At 34.5% G+C, this 21,428-nt stretch overlaps 2 protein-coding genes and 2 pseudogenes across 4 annotated transcripts; 2 read left to right on the top strand and 2 right to left on the bottom strand.

The window, feature by feature from the left end:
* Window positions 1–2,739: 2,739 nt before the first annotated feature.
* On the top strand, window positions 2,740–7,970 carry LOC120155469 (annotated as a pseudogene).
* A 1,019-nt stretch (window positions 7,971–8,989) lies between these two features.
* Window positions 8,990–11,251, top strand: LOC120155386 (annotated as a pseudogene).
* A 197-nt stretch (window positions 11,252–11,448) lies between these two features.
* On the bottom strand, window positions 11,449–20,525 carry LOC120155388 (protein SRG1-like). Of its 3 annotated transcripts, none has more exons than XM_039166956.1 (4): window positions 20,287–20,514; window positions 12,468–12,715; window positions 12,046–12,367; window positions 11,449–11,952 (listed from the first exon to the last, which is right to left on the bottom strand). In XM_039166956.1, the coding sequence occupies exons 1-4, from the start codon at window positions 20,476–20,478 to the stop codon at window positions 11,701–11,703; spliced, it is 1,014 nt and encodes a 337-aa protein (XP_039022887.1). In that variant the 5' UTR covers window positions 20,479–20,514; the 3' UTR covers window positions 11,449–11,700. The 3 variants fall into 3 exon arrangements, with proteins under 3 accessions (XP_039022887.1, XP_039022885.1, XP_039022886.1); XM_039166954.1 differs by lacking the exon at window positions 20,287–20,514 and adding an exon at window positions 12,871–13,372 and having other exon boundaries at window positions 11,455–11,952; XM_039166955.1 differs by lacking the exons at window positions 11,449–11,952; window positions 12,046–12,367; window positions 12,468–12,715 and adding exons at window positions 19,266–19,882; window positions 19,956–20,203 and having other exon boundaries at window positions 20,287–20,525.
* Window positions 14,313–15,303, bottom strand: LOC120155465 (protein SRG1-like). Its single transcript, XM_039167015.1, has 2 exons — window positions 15,063–15,303; window positions 14,313–14,889 (listed from the first exon to the last, which is right to left on the bottom strand). Exons 1-2 carry the CDS (start codon window positions 15,233–15,235, stop codon window positions 14,313–14,315), a joined length of 750 nt encoding a protein of 249 aa, XP_039022946.1. The 5' UTR covers window positions 15,236–15,303.
* Window positions 20,526–21,428: the final 903 nt, after the last annotated feature.

The raw sequence follows: 21,428 nt of genomic DNA on the forward strand, positions 1-21,428 counted from the left end.
ATAATAATTTCCCACCACCGGTGCATGTCGATTGTACATCACGAATGGGACACCCTTCATTGATATGTCAAAATCATATCAACTATGCACATACATATATATGAAAAGTGGCACATGCACATAGGTTCAATTCAAAATAAATTTAATTCAAGGTCATAAGGATTTAGTAAAGCAAGATTAATATAATATGTCTCATGTAAATATTTTACATATGTTTCGAATTTTAATAAATTATATTTATTTATAGGCAAGTGATACAAAAATATTTATATACAGATTACCAAAATCTACAGAACACTTTCTTTTGCTGCCTTTTGTATGTGGTGGACAGGCAATGTCTGCTTTAAGAGACGTTGAATGAGTAGGACAGTTGAACCCCTTTATTTAGCTTTTATTTCCATTACCTTGGAAAGATAATTACTAAATTTATTTTTAAATAAGCATATAAAATCCAACTTTTATTTGTTTGTTTGTTTCTGTGGAGCATGGGAATGTTGGACCAGCTACCCTACGTTTTTTTAATAAGGGGTCAATTACATCGATCATCATTAAATTTACCATATCTCTTATTTCACCTATTATACTTTAAATTTATTCAATTCTTTCACTGAATTTAATATAATTAACATTTTTTTGTCACTCAATTATTAAATATTTAATAGTGTTAAAATGATGCCGTTTTTAAAAAATAAAATTTTCACCAAAACGATGTTATTTTACATCTATACAACATTTTATTTATAATATCGTTTGGTGAGAAAATGGTTGAATGATAAAAAATATTAATTATATTAAATTCAATGAGAAAATTAAACGCATCTAAAATATAAGAAGTGAAATCAAAGAGAGTAAGATTCACTGATGATTGATGTAATTTACAGTTTAATAAATTATTATCAGGCAAATATTATTTATATTAATTTTAAGATAATTTTAATTATTTTTATACAGTGGACGATCGTATCTTGTTCTGATTCATTTTTTTCTACGGAAGAAGACACAATTTGGTGGGAAGACGACAAATTTGGTTCCTGGAATTTATATAAAAAGCTTCAAATGTGGATGCATGTTTCATATGATGTACAACCTTTCATCGGCAAGTTAATAATAATATTAATAATCCACTTTCGTCTTTATTAATTGACGGCGACATCAATTTTAATATTGATTGTCGATAGTCAGTATTCTTTATTTTTTTCTATATAGAATCCTTATTTTCTTTTTATTTTTTATTTTTAATAAATCTATCTATATTACACGTTTTCATATGTCTTTATGACACGTTTTTTTTTTTTTCATGTTTTTAAGTTATTTGGTCTTTTTTTATTTATATTTTTTTAAGGGTTGATTTGACATCGTCACTATTGATCAAGATGGTGCTTATTTGATATCTTGTGTTCTTCTATGCTTTTGATCATCGAATTAAATTTGGATACTTGATTTTCGTTTGTAGATAATTTTTCACGTTCCTCGAGTTTAATTTACGATTTGTCGGTAGTCTTTCCATAACATATAATTAAGATATTTTCCTATAGTAGTTGGAACAAAACTAACAATTTAATATTAAATAAGAACAATACAAATAAATATTAAAATCTAATCACGAACGCAGATTAGGCTCGAGTTTCTTTGATAGGTTTTAAAATCTAACTAGTCCATTATTATATTTAATATTTTATTCATGTTACATCGTCACAACCTATTAAGATGACACTTATTTGTTATATTGTTGATCTTCTCTGTTTCAGACTCTCAGATTGGATTTGAAAACCCGTTATGCATTCGTGGATAGCTTTTCACGTCACTCGAGTATGATTTATGGTTTGTCGGTAGGATATCTACTGAAAGACTACTGACAAACTGCAATTCAGACTCGAGCGACGTGAAAAGTTATTCACAAACGTATAATGGATGTCCAAATCCAATCCAATGGTTTAAAGTAGAGAAAATCAATAATATAACAGATAAACGCCATTTCGATAGGTCGTGAATATGAATAAAATATTAAATATAATAATTGCATGGTTAAAATATTAATCACTCTCTAACGTTACTGAACCTCCATTTTCGGTAGGTAGGAGGAGGCCCTTGACCATTAAACATTTATTGTTGTTTAATCAGTCCTTTCTAAAGTTCAAATTATTATTATATCTAAGATTAGGATAAAGTTTTACCATTCATTTAACCGACCAATGAAAACAAAAACTATTGTAATATTTTTTTCTTTAAATTTGATTATCTAATTAAAGATAAGCAACAATTAAGCTTTGTTAATCACATAAAAAACGACAGAAAGAACAAAATCTATGTCTGCTTGACAAATAATATGATGCTTTTTGTTTCTTCCAATTCAATTTGAGTTTGATTAACTGAGGCCTGTCTGCTACCTACCCTCCCTCTCTTAATTTTCCATTGTACAATGAATATATTATGAAAACAATGAGTTAATCTTAATTAAGAATTTTCCAGGAAAGGCTTTCGAAACGATATGCTCTATTATTTAACCTCGTTGTAGGATTGGGTCATAAGCCGGTAGGGGAACATGATTGATATTTAAAGTAAGAGGATATAAAGAGTTCTTTCCATGTAAAATAATTTTAAAATAAAGAAAGAAAACGACCAGAAATCACACGCTTTTATACTTCATTTCGTTCACCGCCGATCTTTCATATTTTTTTTGGTTCTCTCTCTTTATAATCTCGCTTGCCTTGAGATCCTAAAGAAACCCATTTGAGTCCTCTCTTCACTGTATCTACCAGATCTTGTAGATTTTTGAAAGACCCAAAATTTTGGAACTTCCAAAGCTTTCGTTTGAGGAAGACAGAAGCCAAATAAGGCTTGGCCTTGCGTGGTGGGTGGCGAATGTGACTGCAGAGAAAATCCTGTTCCTTTTATTTCTGGGTATTTTTCTGTTTGCTTAGGGAGCCTAGAGAGGGAAGAAGACAACTTTTTGCTGTTTCATTTGTTTTGAGTTGAAGAAAAGATGCAGCAAAATCAGTTGAAGAAGGTTTGTTTGTTTGTTTCTTTTTTTGTTTGTTCACAATTTATCAGTTTTCCTCCTTTTAACTTCAAAGGTTTAGACTTTTAGGAATTGTAGGATCTGGGTTTTGTGTATCGAAGTGTAAAAAAATTGAACTTTTTTTTTTAAGTTTGTTCTTTATTGTTGACTTTTTTTGTTGGAAAATTGATCTGCCTTGGGTGCTATTGTTTCAAGTTAATAAACCTGTTTAGAGTTTATTAAAAAATTTAATATATGTTTTTATCAAATAGCTTGGAGAAGGTAGGGTCTTGGTTAATCATAATCAGCTGTTTTTTCTTTATTTATTTTTGGTTATAGGGGGCTATGTTGAGTTTTTGCGGTTTGGATTAGATTTTTTAAACAGACTAAATGAATTGAGTCATGGCTTTAATTTCACTGAGATTGATGAGGCATAATTTTGAATTGAAGAGAGAACACATCAAATGTAAATCACACTTTTTCTTCTTCCTTAAACAAGTAAAAAAGCATGGATGCAGAATGAGAAATGGAGCTTAGCTTCTGCTTCAATTTCAGGTTTTAAAATCAACTTGAAGCTTCAAAAACATTGAACTTGTTTGAATTTTTTTAGCTTGTGGTGTAGACTACATATATAATTTATTTTTATTGGAGGATCTTTAATATCATATTTGATTGATTTCTTGTCTTAATTACCTGTTAGGTAAGGAATTTACTTTCAGTGGCGTTATTTTCTCGGTTCTGTATTATGCTAGTGCTTAATGTTGTAAACATTTCTCGAAGAATGATGATTATTCTTTCTTTCACTGTTTTTGGTTCCCGTACACATGTTTTCACTTTTTCATACCATGATAAAGATGGTTATCAGTAGTTTTGGATTTGTTTCGATCATGTTTTATTTACTAAAGATGATATCGATATCCATTTTATTATGCTGGAAAGCATCCCAAGAATTGATTTGGTTTCAATAGATTCTATGATTTTTTACTAAGAGAAACTGTCAAAAGCTAAATGCAACATCGAGAAGCTGATTCTGTTCCCCCAAAGCAATGACTTTTGCATCTTTAATGGCTCATAAAGCTGTACGAAGACTCGGTTTTGGTTTCATTCAAACACTTTCAGGTTGAATTGTTATCTTATTCAGCTAGTTCAAGCAAAGGTTTGCCTGCATACGTAACATCTTAAACATAGTTCATTTGTGCATCGAGTTCCAAATTATGCCTGCATCTGTGACCTCTAGTTTTGGGTGGGGGCGTATACATGATCGGTAGCATTATACAACCATGTTGTATTTGTTGTTTTGGCACTAGCTGTTTGTACATAGTTGCTCATATACTTTCTGTAGGATTCATCAATGCACGATTCTGTTGTTTCTTGTGCATGCTATTTTTTCCTTTTCTTAATCATATATAATTTACTTGTGGCCCAACCATGCGTGTTTCTCATTTTCTCTCTCTCTTCATTTTTCAGGACCTAAAAGAGATGGAGTTTTTCGCTGAATATGGGGATGCAAACAGGTATAAGATTCTTGAAGTAATTGGAAAGGGAAGCTATGGAGTTGTTTGTGCTGCGCGTGACACACATACCGGGGAGAAAGTAGCAATAAAGAAAATACAGGATGTATTTGAGCATGCATCTGATGCTATAAGGATTTTGCGAGAAGTCAAACTGCTCAGACTTCTTAGACACCCTGATATAGTAGAAATTAAGCGAATAATGATGCCCCCATCAAAGAGGGAGTTCAAAGACATATTTGTTGTTTTTGAGCTCATGGAGTCTGATCTACACCAAGTCATAAAAGCGAATGATGATTTAACACGTGAACATCACCAATTTTTCCTTTACCAAATGCTACGTGCAGTGAAATACATGCATACAGGTAAAATATTGGCTTTCTTAAGTGTTTATAATGGCATGATACACTTATCTAGCACTTATATCCTTACATGCTGTAATATATAAGAAATCGGTTTTGATAGGGAGCTTAGTGTAATTGCAAACTTATACCGATTGCTACAATTTGGTTGCAGCTAATGTGTACCACCGCGACCTTAAACCGAAGAATATATTGGCAAATGCAAATTGCAAACTTAAAATTTGCGACTTTGGGCTCGCGAGAGTTGCATTCAGTGACACCCCAACTACAGTCTTTTGGACAGTATGTAGTTTCTTACACCTTAATTTTTTCCCACGTAGTGAATATGCATATTTATATATTATTTTCTAATGTTCCTTGCAGGACTACGTTGCCACACGATGGTACAGGGCTCCCGAGTTGTGTGGGTCTTTTTCTTCTAAGGTATGGATTTTTTTTTTCATTTATGGACTTCAGTTCTTTTCTTCCAATGTAATGGCAACATGGTGAAACATGATATGTGATATCATGGACTAAAAGCTTGGCATGGAATTGTTGTTTGCCTTTCTGCTAACTGGCAGTCAAGGTTAAACCGTGTCAATTTGTTGGGTATTGTTGGTCAACATTTTATAGACCTTTTTGTTTTCGTTGTATCATGTGGTCTCAATGTTTATATAGAAATTCAGTTATGGATATAATGCCGAACATTGGAGCATGCTCATCAAGTTTATCTTGTTTGAGCTATATCATGTTTAGCGAATTGAAACATTTTCATTACATAAAGAATACTTGAAGAATGCTATTTAATAAGCAGTAATTCCTAGATTAAAATGATTGTTGTTCAGGGAGGACTTTGAACTCTCCTGGAAGTTGAAATATCTGTCATTCAGGTAATTGTGTCGGGTTTTGTCTGTTTCTCTGTAGTGTTTTACTCGGGGTGTGACTTCTAAATTCTTCATATAATTATCAAGGGTCTAACTTTTGTTGTTACCTGTCTGCAGTATACACCTGCTATTGATATTTGGAGCATCGGCTGCATCTTTGCTGAGGTATTGACAGGGAAGCCTCTATTTCCTGGAAAAAGCGTAATTCATCAATTAGAATTGATCACCGATCTTTTGGGTACACCTTCAGCAGAAACCATTTCTGGGGTAAGGCATCTTGTTCCAATTGTGTGTGCTCGCTCACGTGTTTTGTTTCCTTTGGGACCATTTCGTTTTTTCTTTTCTAGAGCGAATTTGGTGATATTTGTTTTACGTAATTGCAGGTTCGAAATGACAAAGCAAGAAAATACTTGATGGAAATGCAGAAAAAGCACCCTGTGCCGTTTTCAAAGAAGTTCCCTAATGCAGACCCGTTAGCAGTGCGGCTATTACATAGGCTGTTAGCATTTGATCCCAAGGACCGGCCAACTCCTGAGCAGGTGTGTTTTCTTATCTTTTATGCCGTAAATATGGCATCCTTTAAATATGACTTGGTTAGTAATAAATGGAGCTTTCTCATATATATCTTTGTCATGTTTCAAGTTTCCTGCTTTTTTAGATTCGTTATATTCAAAACCTTTTTCTGAATTAACGTGACAGGCTTTAGCTGATCCCTATTTCAAAGGCTTGGCTAAAATCGAGAGGGAACCTTCTTGTCAGCCGATCTCAAAACTAGAGTTCGAGTTTGAGAGACGAAGGTTGACAAAGGAGGACATCAGGGAATTGCTTTTCAGGGAGATACTAGAATATCATCCTCAGCTGCTCAAAGACTATATAAATGGAAACGGAGGACCTAATTTTCTTTATCCAAGGTTTGAATCCTATCTAATTTACCTAATTTATCTATCATAAAATCTAATTCTCGTTAGCTTGTATTTCTTTCGCTCTTATCCACGTGATTTTATTGTTATTTTTTTTTATTGCAGTGCCATTGGTCAATTCAGAAAGCAGTTTGCGTATCTCGAGGAGAACGGCGGCAGAAGTGCACCGGTTTTCCCTTTGGAGAGGAAGCATGCGTCTCTGCCAAGGTATTACACATTTTAGACAATTCGGTTTTTAATGGATCAACATATAACTGACTGTTAGATATGTTAATTATGCTAATTCTTAAGCTGCTTTGAGGAGGCGGCATCGAGAAAAACACGGATTCATCTGTTTCTCATTTTTGAATGGGATTTCCACAACAGTTAAATGACAGATGTATAATATAGCACCTTTTCTTCCCCTCTTGAGATGATTTCCAACTTGTATTCTGTTTAATTGCAGGTCTACTACAGTTCATTCGAATACTATCCTTCCAAATACGCAGTCGACTTCGGTTTTGTGCCAGAGTCAACAAGCTAAAGACGAGGCTTCAAAAAAAGAGAGCACCGTTGCTGGTATTCCGAAGACCGCACGGCCTCCTCCTAGGGTGCCATCAGGTAGGACTGATTTTGTTCTGCTTTTACCATTAGGTTTGTGTACCTGTTCGTTCTACCATTTAACTGATGCTGGATCTTTTTTATTATCCTTTCGCTTTGTACAGCAAAACCAGGGAGAATTGTCGGATCTGCCATACCATACGAGAACCGGAAAAACACTAAAGATGGTTTTGATGCTAATATCCTTTACCGAAATGCAGTCCTTCCTCCACAGACCATCTCCCCTCATTGTTACTTCCGGACCACCACCACAATCCAAGAGAAGTCCTGGAATACAAACCGATAGGAATCCTCAGGCCAAGCTGCAACCTAAGTATACCATAGTGGCAAAACCAGCACCAGGAATGGTTTTCGAGGTTAACAACCACCTATATTACCAACCACAAACCAGGTCCGGCCAATTAACCGACAGAATGCCTATCGACACGAAACTTCCACAGGCACAGACCCAGTATGGTGCAGTCGGTGCTGCTGCTGTGGCTGTTGCCTCCCACGGTAGTGTAGGGACAGTTCAATATAGATTGTATTAAAAACTTATATCTGCACCTCAAATTGAGGGTAGTTAGGGAGGGTCTATTTGGAGAAGGGATGAGCTTATGCCCCCCCCCCCCGGGCGGGGGGTTTTGCTCTTTTCTCTTATCATTCACTTTTGTAATTATAGGTTGTATCATTGGATTCTATTAAATCAAATAAATTGCTTCAAATTATTAGGTGAATCTAATACACCCTATTTTTTTTGCTTTACTGGAATAAATTTTATTAAAAGAATAGAGTTGTGTTGTGTTTTCATTTAAAAAAAATTGACATATAATCAGTAACATAACCTTGAGGTCGTGGGATCGAGTCTCACGGAGGGTATTTCATAATTCGGAGGTCTTCTACGGAAGTTGCTCTCAACTTAGTATTGTGGGTAGTCTACTACTATCTTACCTCCCCTTATTCTATTATATGTGAGAATAAGGGACAACTATTTTTATATATAATCAGTAACATATTTAGAAATTTAAGGATGGGTCATAATTTTTTTTATAAATAATGAATGTGCAAATTTTTTTAATATATATGAAATTAAATTTCATTATTTTTTTCAAAATAATAGAATGCACTTGATCCCTTAGTAGACTTTGCATCTGCCCAGCATACAAGGTTGACATCACCTATATGTTTTGTTTTACATTGTCTCAATTTTATTTTGAAATTTTAATGTAATAGTAATAAATGTATGAAGTGTTAATTTTTTGAAAGTTGGAACATAGTGTTATTGTAATTATATATATATATATATATATATATATATATAGTGTTAGAATCTATTCACATTTAGTGTAAAATATTTAATTTTACATCCTTTTAGGTTAGTTGGATGAAGAAAAATCAAAAGTTGAGATTAATTCTTTATTTTTTTAAGTGAATATCTTCTCATTTTCTATTTGTCAATTTCAGCCTTTGATTTTTCTTCATCCAATGATCCTCAAAAGGTGTCAACTTTTTAGTTTTACACTATGTAACTGGATCTTAGATCATATATATATATATAATGCATACAAATCAAACATTAATAGACACAATAGATAATATATAAAATCAATACAAAAATAAATTAATTATTGTTATACACACACCATTTTCCTGTGGCATACAATTTAATTTTGTTGTTGTTAATAAAATTAATTTATCATACCATCATAATATTTCTTTAAAAGCCTTCAAATTTGGGCTTTATACCATTTAAAACCAAGTACTCTACCAAAATCCAAACCCATTTGGCAGCTTATCCTTCTCTTCCAAATCCCACAATTTTTTCTCTTTTATTCTCTCTGGTTGGAGATTTCAGTGGACAGCCATAATCACCAAGGTTAGAGTTTCTGAGTATTTAATTTTTTAACTTCTTTTCATATTCAAAGATTTGGCATTGTTAATTACATAAAACTATAAACTTTTTTGTTCTTTTTAATACTGGAAACAGACAACTGTTTATGGCTTCAAGGACGTTCCTTTGCTTCAACCATGGAAAATTCTTCCTACCCTTTACTACAGCCAAGATCACTCCTTCCTCTAAAAGACCCATAAAAAGTTTCAGCTTTTCTTCCATAAGTTGCAGCCTTAACACTCCTCATCCAACTGTTGAACCAAAATCTCAAATGGGTGGCATCCCAAATGTTGTTAAAATACTTGAAGAAAGAGGATTGCTGGAATCTATAACCAATGAAAATCTCAGGTTGGTTTGTTCAGACAAACTGCTGCTCTCAAAGTTTATTGTGGTTTTGACCCAACTGCTGAGAGTTTACATTTGGGAAACCTTTTGGGGCTCATTGTGGTTTTGACCCAACTGGTAAAAGCCAAGAAAGACCTGAACTTGATTTGAATACATTGGAGAAAAACATTGTTGGGATCATGGAGATTAACAGTAAGATTCTTAGTAAAAATGCAAATTTGGGTTCTGAAAAAAGCTCAAACTTTGTGATTTTAAACAATTATGACTGGCGGAAAGAGGTTATGCTGCTTGATATTCTTAAACAAGTCGGTTGATATGCGAGGGTTGGGAGTATGACGAGCAAGGAGAGTGTCAAGAAGAGGTTGGAATTTGAACAGGGGATGAGCTATATCGAGTTTACTTATCAGTTGTTGCAAGGTTATGATTTTTTGTACCTTTCTAAGAATGGAGGAGTGAATGTATAAATTGGAGGGAGTGATCAGTGGGGTAATATTACTGCTGGGACTGAGTTGATAAGGAAGATTTTACAAGCTGAAGGAGCTTATGGCTTGACATTTCCTCTTTTATTGAAGAGTGATGGTACCAAGTTTGGAAAATCAGAAGACGGTGCAATTTGGCTTCCACCGTCTATGCTGTCTCCGTAAAAGTTTTACCAGTATTTCTTCTCTGTTCCGGATGCAGATATGGTGAGGTTTATCAGAATCCGTACATTCTTGGATATGGAAGAGATAAATGAGTTGGAAAGTGCAATGAAAAATCCTGGTTATGTGCCCAATACCGCCCAGTGGAGGCTGGCCGAGGAAATTACTCGTTTTGTTCACGGTGAAGATGTTTTGAATGAGGCTCTTAAGGTAACTGAAGCATTGAGACCTGGATCAGAGACGAAATTGGATTGGAAAACTATTGAAGGGATTGCTGAGGATGTTCCATCGTGCTCCTTGCCTTAAACTGAAGTGTTGAATCTTTCGATCATTGATCTTTCTGTCTCATCTGGTTTGCTCGAGAGCAAATCAGCTGCCCGTCGTCTATTGAAGCAAGGGGGTGTCTACTTGAACAACAAAAGAGTGGATACTGAAAGTAAAAGAATAGAGGCTGAAGACATTGTAGATGGCAAAGTTCTTTTATCCGTGGGTAAGAAGAACAAGTTGGTTGTAAGAATCTCTTGATTGCTTGCAGCTGAGCCTGGTTATTTATTTGAAACTTTTTGCAACATTCTTGCAGTATTTCTTTCTCTTGTTACAAATATGTATCCTTTGAATAATGTAGATGAACAAGGCATAAATATCATAGCAGCATCATATTTTGATTTTCAGAGGAAAGACGGACCATCCTGTGTGAAGTGGTCTTAGCAAGTATGTTTTAAACTGTGAAATGCCATAATCTTTTTGATTGTGTATATACTATGCAAATGCTTATTTGGCATTGCCGTTAAGCGTGGAAAAGAATGTAAATACTGAAGAACCTTTGAGGCAATTATCTAAAGCAGGAAGCTTAGGAAAATGGTGATATCTTTGAGAATGGCATCTAATAATGCTTCAATCTAAATTTATGCTCTCAGCTAGCTGTTTGCAATTGAATTCTGAAAGCTTATGGTCAGTTGAAGACCATGATATTTCATGGACTCACCTAGAAACTCGAGCAATACCATTGTCACGTTTTGCTTTATCTATTTTTTTAGGCAATGGGTTTAAGGTAACCACTAACAAGTAAAGCTAGTAGTTGCCGGAAATGGTTTTGGCCTTTCCTTGTCTCGAGCTCAGCTTTGTTATATGTCACCGAGAAAGGTTGCTCGAAATTTTACATTGGGAGCACTTCACTGTCTCAGTTGATATAAGGCAAGTTCTTTATGTTATTATTTTGCTTTTATTATTATCTTTATTGAAAAGGGAAGTATGAAATGAGCATCATCATAGTTCTGCTGATAAGTGCTGTGATCTTAAAGAAACGTAAATGCATTGAATTCGAGCACCTGGGTCGAAAACATGTTTTAAAATATTACAAGTGATTCTACGGCCCTAGGGTTTACCCTAGATGGTTCATAGAGTCACCTTTATGAGATGGTATCAAACAGGTTTCGAGCTTGAATCTCAGCTTCTGCAACCCTTTGTCCCATTTAAATACATGCATACATGTATATGCAGTTTATTCGAAAGACCTGATTATAATGTTTCGGAGCAATGTCCTTCAACTGTTGCATTATAACTTGAGTAGAAAATCAACAGATATCATCCTTAATCATGTTCTATTCTCATGAAATCAAGATAAGATTTTCCCTGAAGTTTACGAGCAAATAGCCCTTTGTAGTACTCTTCAACTTTTACTCTCCTAAACATTGCAGGTGTTTGTTCGGAGATCAAGCTTGGTGCAGGGCCTATTTCACCATCGTCCCCCACGCCACAGAATGTGGCAAATGAGAGCCTTTCCCTTTCGGAGTTCACTGTGGCACGGTGTTCAATGCTACGGTACCTTCCGTTTGTTATAATCTGCCATATAAGAGTTCACACAAGCAGTGCACACACACACACATTAACAGAAACTTAATCTAGAGTGTTAATGCGTTCATGATAAATATTTACCTCGAAAATGTCTCCAATGTTTACGATGAAGGCATTTGGAAGGGGTTTAACAGAAACCCACTTCCCATCTTTCTTTATCTGTAGACCTTCCACTTCATTGAGCTGTAGCAAAATAGTTATAACCGAGGCATCGGAATGAGGGGTGAGTCCGATGACCTGTGCCGGTAAATGACATGGTGGGTAATAGTTCACCCTCATTGCTTGCCTCCCCTCTCCAATAAACTCCATTTCCTCGGTTTTCATATTAAGAGCTTCGGCCATCTTTGCTAGGATAGCTATGTATAGATTGTTTAACTCGGATGAGTAGAGCTCCATTGTATCTCTACATTCAAAAGCAATGAAATATGAGTTTGTTTCATGTCATGTTTTAGTTAATTTTTGGTATCTCGTGATTGTATCGTGTTCGAAGCTGTCGTGTCTACCTCAAAGGAAGAGGGAGCCTGGGGAACAAGTGAGGCTTTCGAAGATGGAGCGGAAGAGTGATCATGTAGAAGATGTCACCCCAATCAAGCTTTTGATCTTCGAACACGACAAACGATTGTCCGAATCCTTCAACTTGCCCAGGATACTGCCAGAACTTGTTCTTCTCTTCCATTGGAAGGTTGAAGAAGTCCCGAATCTGGGTCTTTATTTTGTCCAACAGAGTTAAGCTCACTCCATGGTTGACTAACTGCGGTTGAGTTTAGCCAAAAATAAAATTTTTAATCCCGACTAAAGCTATCACATAACAAGAAGATGGAAACATGTGTCCTAACTAATCTATTAAAACAAGAAACGAATCAAGATTTGTCTAATATTTGAGAACCAAGTTAGGGATTGTTTTACCTGGAAAAATCCCCATTCTTTACAAGCAAAATCAAGCTTGTATATTTCATGATCCATTGATTCATCAGAAACCAATCTATGCATATCAATGACCGGGATTTCGAGCATCGGGCCGCCATCGGGAACGACATCTCGTTCAATATCAGGGCGGAGATATCTGTCGGGAACGGCGGATAAGGGTTGCTTAGCCAGCTCTTGAACGCTTGGCACCAGCAGAGAACTTCCGACGTTGGATTGTTTTGATCCCATGTTTCTTCAGATTCTTCTGGTAGCGAATGCTGATTTTGACTTTGTTGTAAATCGTTCTGTAAACATTATAACAAAGTTATCTCTATTTCCTACCAACCCTTCTGGATAATGAATGAAAAAGCTTCATTTTTTGTCTGCTAGTGAATAGAAAATATTCAAATGATTTGTTCTTCCTCGTCGAATTGCAGGAGAAGAATCCACCATGCTTATCTAACACCTACTTTGTGTTCCGATAAAAACACAGGCTGAAAAATATTTTTCTCATGTTCGATAGGTAGAAAGTATTTTCCGAAAAATATTTTCCTATGTTTGATAGCTTTAATTGATTTTACGAAAAATATTTTTTAGTGTTTGATAGTTGTAATTGATTTTTCTTAATGTAATTTATTTTCCTAGTTCTTTTGGATTTAATTGATTTTTTCGTAAAATATTTTCTCAACTTTTCACTTCAAATTATAAGCAATCAAAATAATATTATTTTATTTATTTAATATTAATATAATATTTAAGTATCATTTAATGAAAATATCAATTATTAAGATATTTAATATATAATATAATTTTAATAATATTATTTTTGTTAATATTATATTAATATATACTCAATTATATTATAATAATATATAATGTTTTATTTTTAATTTAATAATATATAATAAATTTTTAATATTATTTATTTTTTATAATAATATTATTAAATTATTCATAATGAGTAATATTATTTTATATATTTAATATTAATATAATACTGCACGAATTAAGCAACTTCGATGGTAAAATAATTGTTGTTATTTCTTAAAGTCCTAGGTGATAAAATACTAATTTATTATATTTTATATTTATAATATGAAAATTTATCAACCAGACATGATTTACATGCATTTTACGTAATTCAATTTTCAAATAATTTAATTTACGTAAACCATTCTCACAAAATTGATTACAATGTATCAAACAAGTGAAAAATGATTCACACAACATAATCAAAACACTGTAAAATAATTTTCAAAAACTATTTTTTATAAAATATAATTCATTTTACGTAAAATAATTTTTAAGTAATTTATTTTATGTAAATTATTTTTTTAAAAACCAATTACAATCTATCAAGGGAACAGAGTAAAAGAGCTGCCGATAACATACTGGGGAAATTCCCTTATTAATAACTACAAGAAAATCAACTGATTCAATTCTCAATCCTGTTGAATTCTAAAGGTATCAATGTAAGCTTTCCCCTGAAGCCTACGAGAGAACAAACCTTTGTAGAACTCTTGAACCTTCACCCTGGTAAACTTAGCAGGCGTTTGTTCCGAGACCAAGCTCGGTGCAGGGCCTAATTCCCCATCGTGCCCCAGGCCGAAGAACGTCGCGAACGAGAGCCGTTCCTTCTCCGGGTGCACCGTCACACGGTGCTCGATGCTATAGTATCTTCCGTTCGATATGATCTCTAAAATGTCGCCGACGTTGATAACGAAAGCATCCGGGAGGGGTTGAATTTGAACCCACTTACCGCCTTTCCTTATCTCTAGACCATCGACGTCGTTGAGCTGAAGCAAAATGGTAATGAGAGTGGAGTCCGAGTGAGGAGTGAGTCCCATGACCTGGTCAGACAGCTCACATGGCGGGTAACAGTTAACCCTAATCGTCTGCCTTCCTTCTCCGACAAACACCGTCATTTCCTCCGTTTTCATGTGCAAAGCTTCCGCTATCTTTCCTAGCATGGCCGTGGATAAATTGTTTAAATCAAACGTGTAACGCTCCATCGTTTCTCTATATAGACGGCATTAAAATAAGAAGATTAAAAAAAACAGTACTTTAATATTATTTGAAGACAAGATGGTACTCATTTGATCTAGATCTGATCTTAATATTATTTTAAGCGGTGTATTTTCTGTTATATTTCTTATTCAAGTGTTTTAATTATAATTTTATGGAGTTTATACCTCAAAGGAGAAGCGAGGGTGGGGATCAAGCGAGGGTTTCGAAGACGGAGAGGATGAGTGAGCACGTAGAAGAGGTCACCCCAATCAACCTTTTGATCTTCGGACACGACAAAAGCTTGTCCGAATCCCTCAGCGTTCCCAGGTGTCTGCCACCATTTCTTCTTCTCTTCCATTGGAAGCTTGAAGAACTTAGCAATCTCTGCCTTCAGATTCTCCAACAAAGTCGAGTCTACTCCATGGTTCAACAGCTGCACATGAATTCAACAATATTAAAAGTGATAACACAATAATATTAGCAACTCATGTTTAGATCGAGGTAAAAAACCTGGAAGATTCCCCATTCTTTACAAGCAAAATCAAGCTTTTCGATCTCGGAATTGTTTGGTTCTCCGGAAACCAATTTCTGCATGTCGATAACTGGGATTTCCAGAGCCTGATCACCGTCGGGAACGACGGCTCTTTCGATGTCGGATCGAATGTATCTGCCGGGAATGGAGGCCGAGAGCTCTTTAGCCATTTCTACAACACTCGGAACCAGCAAAGAACTGACCTCAACCGATGCCATGTTTCTTAATTTTTTCCTTCCAATAATAAGCAAAAGCTGTGATTTCAGTTTGCTTTGATTGTGGGATATATATTGCAAAAACTAGAATTGTTCGTCTAACTCAGTTGGTAGAGCGCAAGACTTTTAATCTTGTAGTCGTGAAATCTGAATCTCACTGAAAATAATTCATAACACGGAAGCTTCGCAAATTTTTATATTGCAAAAAGTTGCACTATTCCCCCACGCATAAGAAAATTCCACCAACTGAGAGATTGCAAGTTGCAAGTAAGTTCATAGAGCATTATAAAATGATGTTATTATATTATTGTTTCAAAAAGATAAAGTTATACGACCCTATTTGATAATATACTAAACCTGTTAAAAGGGTTGATGGGTTTTGTCCAATTCTAAGGCATGTTAGAACTATTTTTTTTCGTGTAATTATTTATTAATTTATGGGTAAATTACACGGGTGACAACTCAACTATGGTCAAAAATCATTTTGATTACCGATGTTTTAATTTGATCAAACAGACCACTCAACTATTTAAATGATTCAATCAAACAACTGATAACTTTTGATGGTAGAGGTGACATGGAAGTTAAAATTTAACCGAGAGAATGACTCCTCAATTAACTTTTTGGTATAATTCTTTATTTGGTCCTTGTTACTTACACAAGATGTCAATTTGACCCTAATTTTAATTAAATTAAATAAATTTAATCATCTAATTAAATTAAATAAATTTAATCATCTTGTATTATAGTATATAAATGCTTTACTTAAAATTAATAGTATTTTATATATCTTAAATATATCTTTTATTTTTGTTTTAACTTATTAAATATATTTTATTTTTATCTTATTTAAATATCTTAACTTAAAATATATTTTGAATATTTAAAATAATATATTTTTAAGTGATGATAAAGATAAAATATTTTTTTTCATTAAAATAAAAATAAAATATAGTTAATATGTTAAAAAAAATAAAAGATATATAAAATATTATTAATTTTGAGTAAAGCATTTACATACTATAATACAAGATATATATATTTGTTGTCCATCATATACCAAATGGCAGAGGGTGAACATGTCACCCTCTGCTTGGAGTAAAATAAATATATTAAATTAAAAATAAATTAAAATAAACTTAACCTTCTAATTTAGAGACTGACACATGTCACAATTTAATTAGAAGATTAAATTTATTGAATTTAACTAAAATTAGGATCAAATTGACATCTTGTGTAAGTAACAAGGACCAAATATATAATTATACCAAAAGGTTAACTGAGGAGTCATTCTCTCGGTTAAATTTTAACTGCCATGTCACCTTCACCTTTAAAAGTTAACGACCAGTGGCTTGATTGAACCATTTAAATAGTTGGGTGGTCTGTTTGATCAAATTGAAATATCAGTGGTCAAAATGATATTTGACCATAGTTAACTGGTTACCCGTGTAGTTTACCCTTAATTTATTAAAAATCAATTGATATGGTAGTTTGTTGTTAGAACCCTTCATAAAAGTTAGTTTTTTCATTTATTTTTAATCACTATTGAAAAGTATCTCTCTCGATTCTTTTACAATCATCAAGACATCAATAAACTCATTTCATTATGCTCCATCACTTTTTTTATTTAAATTTTTTCAAAACCTCTTTAAAATTCACGGAATTAAATAAAAAATATATGATTTCTAGAGAGTTTAGGACTTTCTTAGATTTGAAATGTTTTAAGTGTTCGTTTTAAAATTCAAACAATAAGAAGTTATTTTAAGAAGATGAATAACATACCTCAAATCTAATTTTATCGAACAATCATGAGATTAGAGTATTAATAAGTTAAATCTTTAGATGAATTTTATCGATTTTAAATTAGTTTCGTGAAAAACTAATTAGGGTGAAAATAAGTAAGAATGAAATGTAAACATTTTTGACGTGACGTGAAAAAAACTGTGCTGCTACTTTTTGGTCAATATAGTTAATGCGAAATGTAGTAGTTTTTGAAGAAACGTTGTGGAGTTGGCTTCGATCTCGTCTTCTAATGCAAAATGCGATCGTTTTTATGGATCCAAATTATGAATTCTTAATTTTATGCACCATAAATGTAATTTGATAATATTTTTGGGTAAATTGCACGTTAACTCACTGTAATTTTAATACTTTCAATTAATCATTAAACTTTAGACATTGAATTTTTTTGTCATTATGTGTTAATCTTATAACGGTTTTATGATGTGGCGTTAAACCCTCTATTCTTTACAGTTATTTTGACCAGTCAATGGTCATTTTGACCTTCTATGTGGCAAGCAAATGAAGTGCTCTTGGGACAGCAAACCTACACCACCTTGGACGAGTTCAAATCCACTCCCCCCACCTGCAAATGCACCTTCACTTTGTCCTTCAATATTTGTTCTCTTAGCTTGTTTGTGAAGTGCCAAAGCGGGACGAAAGTAGCATTTGGCCATTTGGGTTCCTACATAAGTACACAAGCTTGCAAGACGAGTTCTTTACGGAGTCCGGCAATAAAAAGTGGGTAAGTGAGTAGCAGTTATTCTTGAAGATGTAGAATCGGTTACATTATAAACTTGACCATCGACGTGAAGCTCGGCCAGGAAGAATGGAACAAGAAGTAAGGATTTTTAGAGAGCAAAGGGTGATTGTCATCGGTGAATGGATATTTGGAATTGGTAACAAGAAAGATATTGGTTTCCCGAGCTTGAAAGTGGCGTTGGCTAGTGAGCGTGAAGACGAAGAGGGTGCGAAAGAAGATGAGGAAGAAGATGCTCCTCATTTGGATTTTCAGGTAAGAAGAAGTCATCTAAGAAGAGAAACATAGTTGCAATTGCAGCCTCGGTTGACGAGCTTGAAAATGAAGAGGGTGTAAAAGAAGATTAGTAAGAAGATGTGCCTTCATTGTCTTTATCAGATAGGGAGGGGACTGTGCTAAGCTCCTGGCTACAATCTCATGCGGCGGCAACATTTCCCCTTCTTCCTCCACGTCCAACTCTAAATCATCTTCGAACTCCCTGTTTGTCCTCATCGTTTTCGCTAGAATAGGCACGTTACCTGGAGCCGATTGATGATAAATCCCTAAAGAAGTCGCCCCGATCGGGACTCGCTCTTGTGGCGGTTTCGGAACCGGAGGGATGAGAGGGGGAAGAGAAAGGGGAGAAGCAAGAGGAACAATGGGAAGAGAGGAAAGAGAGGGAGAGGGAGAGGGAGAGGGAGAGGGGAAGGAGAGGGGTTGGGTTAGGGAAAGGAGTGGTATTACGGGGAAGAGAGGGAGGGGCAATTTTGATAGTTTACCTATTTTATTTTATTATTTAATTCTTATTTATTTTGATAAAGAAAATAAAAATTAATAAGTGACGCCGCGTGTTCTGATTGAACTGTGAATTTTATTTTTAATGGTGTTAACTATTTGGAATAGAAAGATATAGTTCACGAAAAAAAAAATATTTAAACTAATATTTTACAATCATCTTAAACAATTAAAAAATGTATTTTATTTATAAAAAGATATAGTTCATGGGAAAATATATATTTTATGTAATAGTTTACAATCATCTTAAACTATTAAAAAATTATTGACATATCTTCATAAAACTTAGACCATTGACCTTCTCTTCCAACAACACATTGGGGGCAATTCTCTTATTATAACTACTAGAAAATCAACTGGTCTAATCCTCAATCCTGATCAATTTTAAAGGTATCAATGTAAGCTTTCCCCTGAAGCCCACGGGAGAACAAGCCTTTGTAGAATTCCTGAACCTTCACCTTCATAAATTTGGCAGGCGATTGTTCCGATACCAAGCTCGGTGCAGGTCCCAATTCCCCGTCGTACCGCAGGCCGAAGAACGTCGCGAACGAGAGCCGTTCCTTCTCCGGGTGCACCGTCCCGCGATGCTCGATGCTACGGTACCTTCCGTTCGATATGATCTCTAACATGTCGCCGACGTTGACGATGAAAGCATCCGGCTGGGGGTGAACTCGAACCCACTTCCCGTCTTTCCTTATCTCTAGGCCGTCGACGTCGTTGAGCTGAAGCAAAACGGTAATGAGGGTGGCATCCGAGTGAGGAGTGATTCCCATGACCTGGTCGGACATATCACATGGTGGGTAACAGTTAACCCTAATCGTTTGCCTTCCTTCTCCGACCAACTCCTTCATTTCCTCGATCTTCATGTGCAAAGCTTCTGCTATCTTCTCCTGCATGGCCTTGGATAGACTGTTTAAATCCGACGTGTAACGCTCCATCGTTTCACTACATCAAAAACATTAAAAAAAGTGTAATTTTATTACAACCAAGTAGTGTCGTGTTTTAATTACTAGTATACCTCAAAGGAGAAGGGAGGCTGGGGATCAAGCTAGGGTTTCGAAGACGGAGAGGATAAGCGAGCATGTAGAAGAGGTCACCCCAATCAAGCTTTTGATCTTCGGACACAACAAAAGCTTGTCCGAATCCCTCAGCTTTTCCAGGTGTCTGCCACCATTTCTTCTTCTCTTCCATCGGAAGCTTGAAGAACTTAGCAATCTCTGCCTTCAGATTCTCCAACAAAATCGAGTCAACTCCATGGTTCACCAGCTGCACGTGAATTTAACAACATTAAAAGTGATAACACAGTACCATTAGTAACTCATGTTTAGAAGCTTCCGCATGTAAGAAACCTGGAAGAATCCCCATTCTTTACAAGCAAAATCAAGCTTTTCGATCTCGGAATTGTTTGGTCCTCCGGAAACCAATTTCTGCATGTCGATAACTGGGATTTGCAGAGCCTTATCACCGTCGGGAACCGCGGCTTTCTCGATGTCGGATCGGAGGTACCTGCTGGGAATGGAGGTTGAGGGCTCTTTAGCCATTTCTACAACGCTCGGAACCAGCAAAGAACTGACCTCAACCGATGCATTGGACGCCATTTTTTCTTCTTGTTTTTAACGCAGGAGAATTGAAAAAAACTGTGATTTCATTTCGGTTTGATAGTTAGATATATATAGCACAACCCTCCAGCAGTCCCGTTTACCTACGCAATCCTTCTATATGCTCATTGGTTCGTTAATCCTTCTAGTTGTTTGAATTTTATTTTATGACATTATATTAATGTCTTCAAAAATATAGAGTTGACATTATATGATAGCAGCCCTGGGCCAGGGCAGGAGGGGCGCCCGCCCAGGGCCCATAAAATAATTTTTTTAATACAATATATTTTTTATTTTTCTGATAATAAATTAAAAAATTGTAAAATAAAATAGTCTAATCTATGCATTTAATATATAAACTATTAGTTCTAATCCGCTTTGGTACTTAAACTTTTAATTTTTTCAAAATCATATATAACATTTAGTTTTTATTTCATTTTAGTATCCGTTGTTAAAAACTTAAAGCGTTTAGTACCTAACTATCAGTTTTGGTTTGTTTTAGTACCTAAAATTTCAAAAAAATTTAAAACTTAACGTTAAATTTTGAACGTGTACTAAAATGAAATAAAAAGACTAAAGTTCTTAACACGTAATTTACGTACGTATGATTTTGAAAAAATTGAAAGTTTAGGTACTAAAACATACCAAAATTGATAATTTAGGTACTAAACACGTAATTTACTCAATAAAATAATTGGGCCCATGAATTTATTAAGGTGTCAATTATCTTTATTGAATTTTATATTAACGTTAATAAATGTTCTTCCATAAAATTCTCATCTAATATTTCTTTCTCAAAATTCAAAAAAAAATCAATTGAACTCTTTAATTTTTGGTATTTCCAAATTCTCACAATCAATTCACCAAATATTTTTCCCGATTTTTCATATCAA

This window comes from Hibiscus syriacus, unplaced genomic scaffold (genome assembly GCF_006381635.1).
Source record: "Hibiscus syriacus cultivar Baekdansim isolate YM2019G1 unplaced genomic scaffold, ASM638163v2 tig00111191_pilon, whole genome shotgun sequence".
In the NCBI taxonomy this organism is placed as follows: Eukaryota; Viridiplantae; Streptophyta; class Magnoliopsida; order Malvales; family Malvaceae; genus Hibiscus; species Hibiscus syriacus.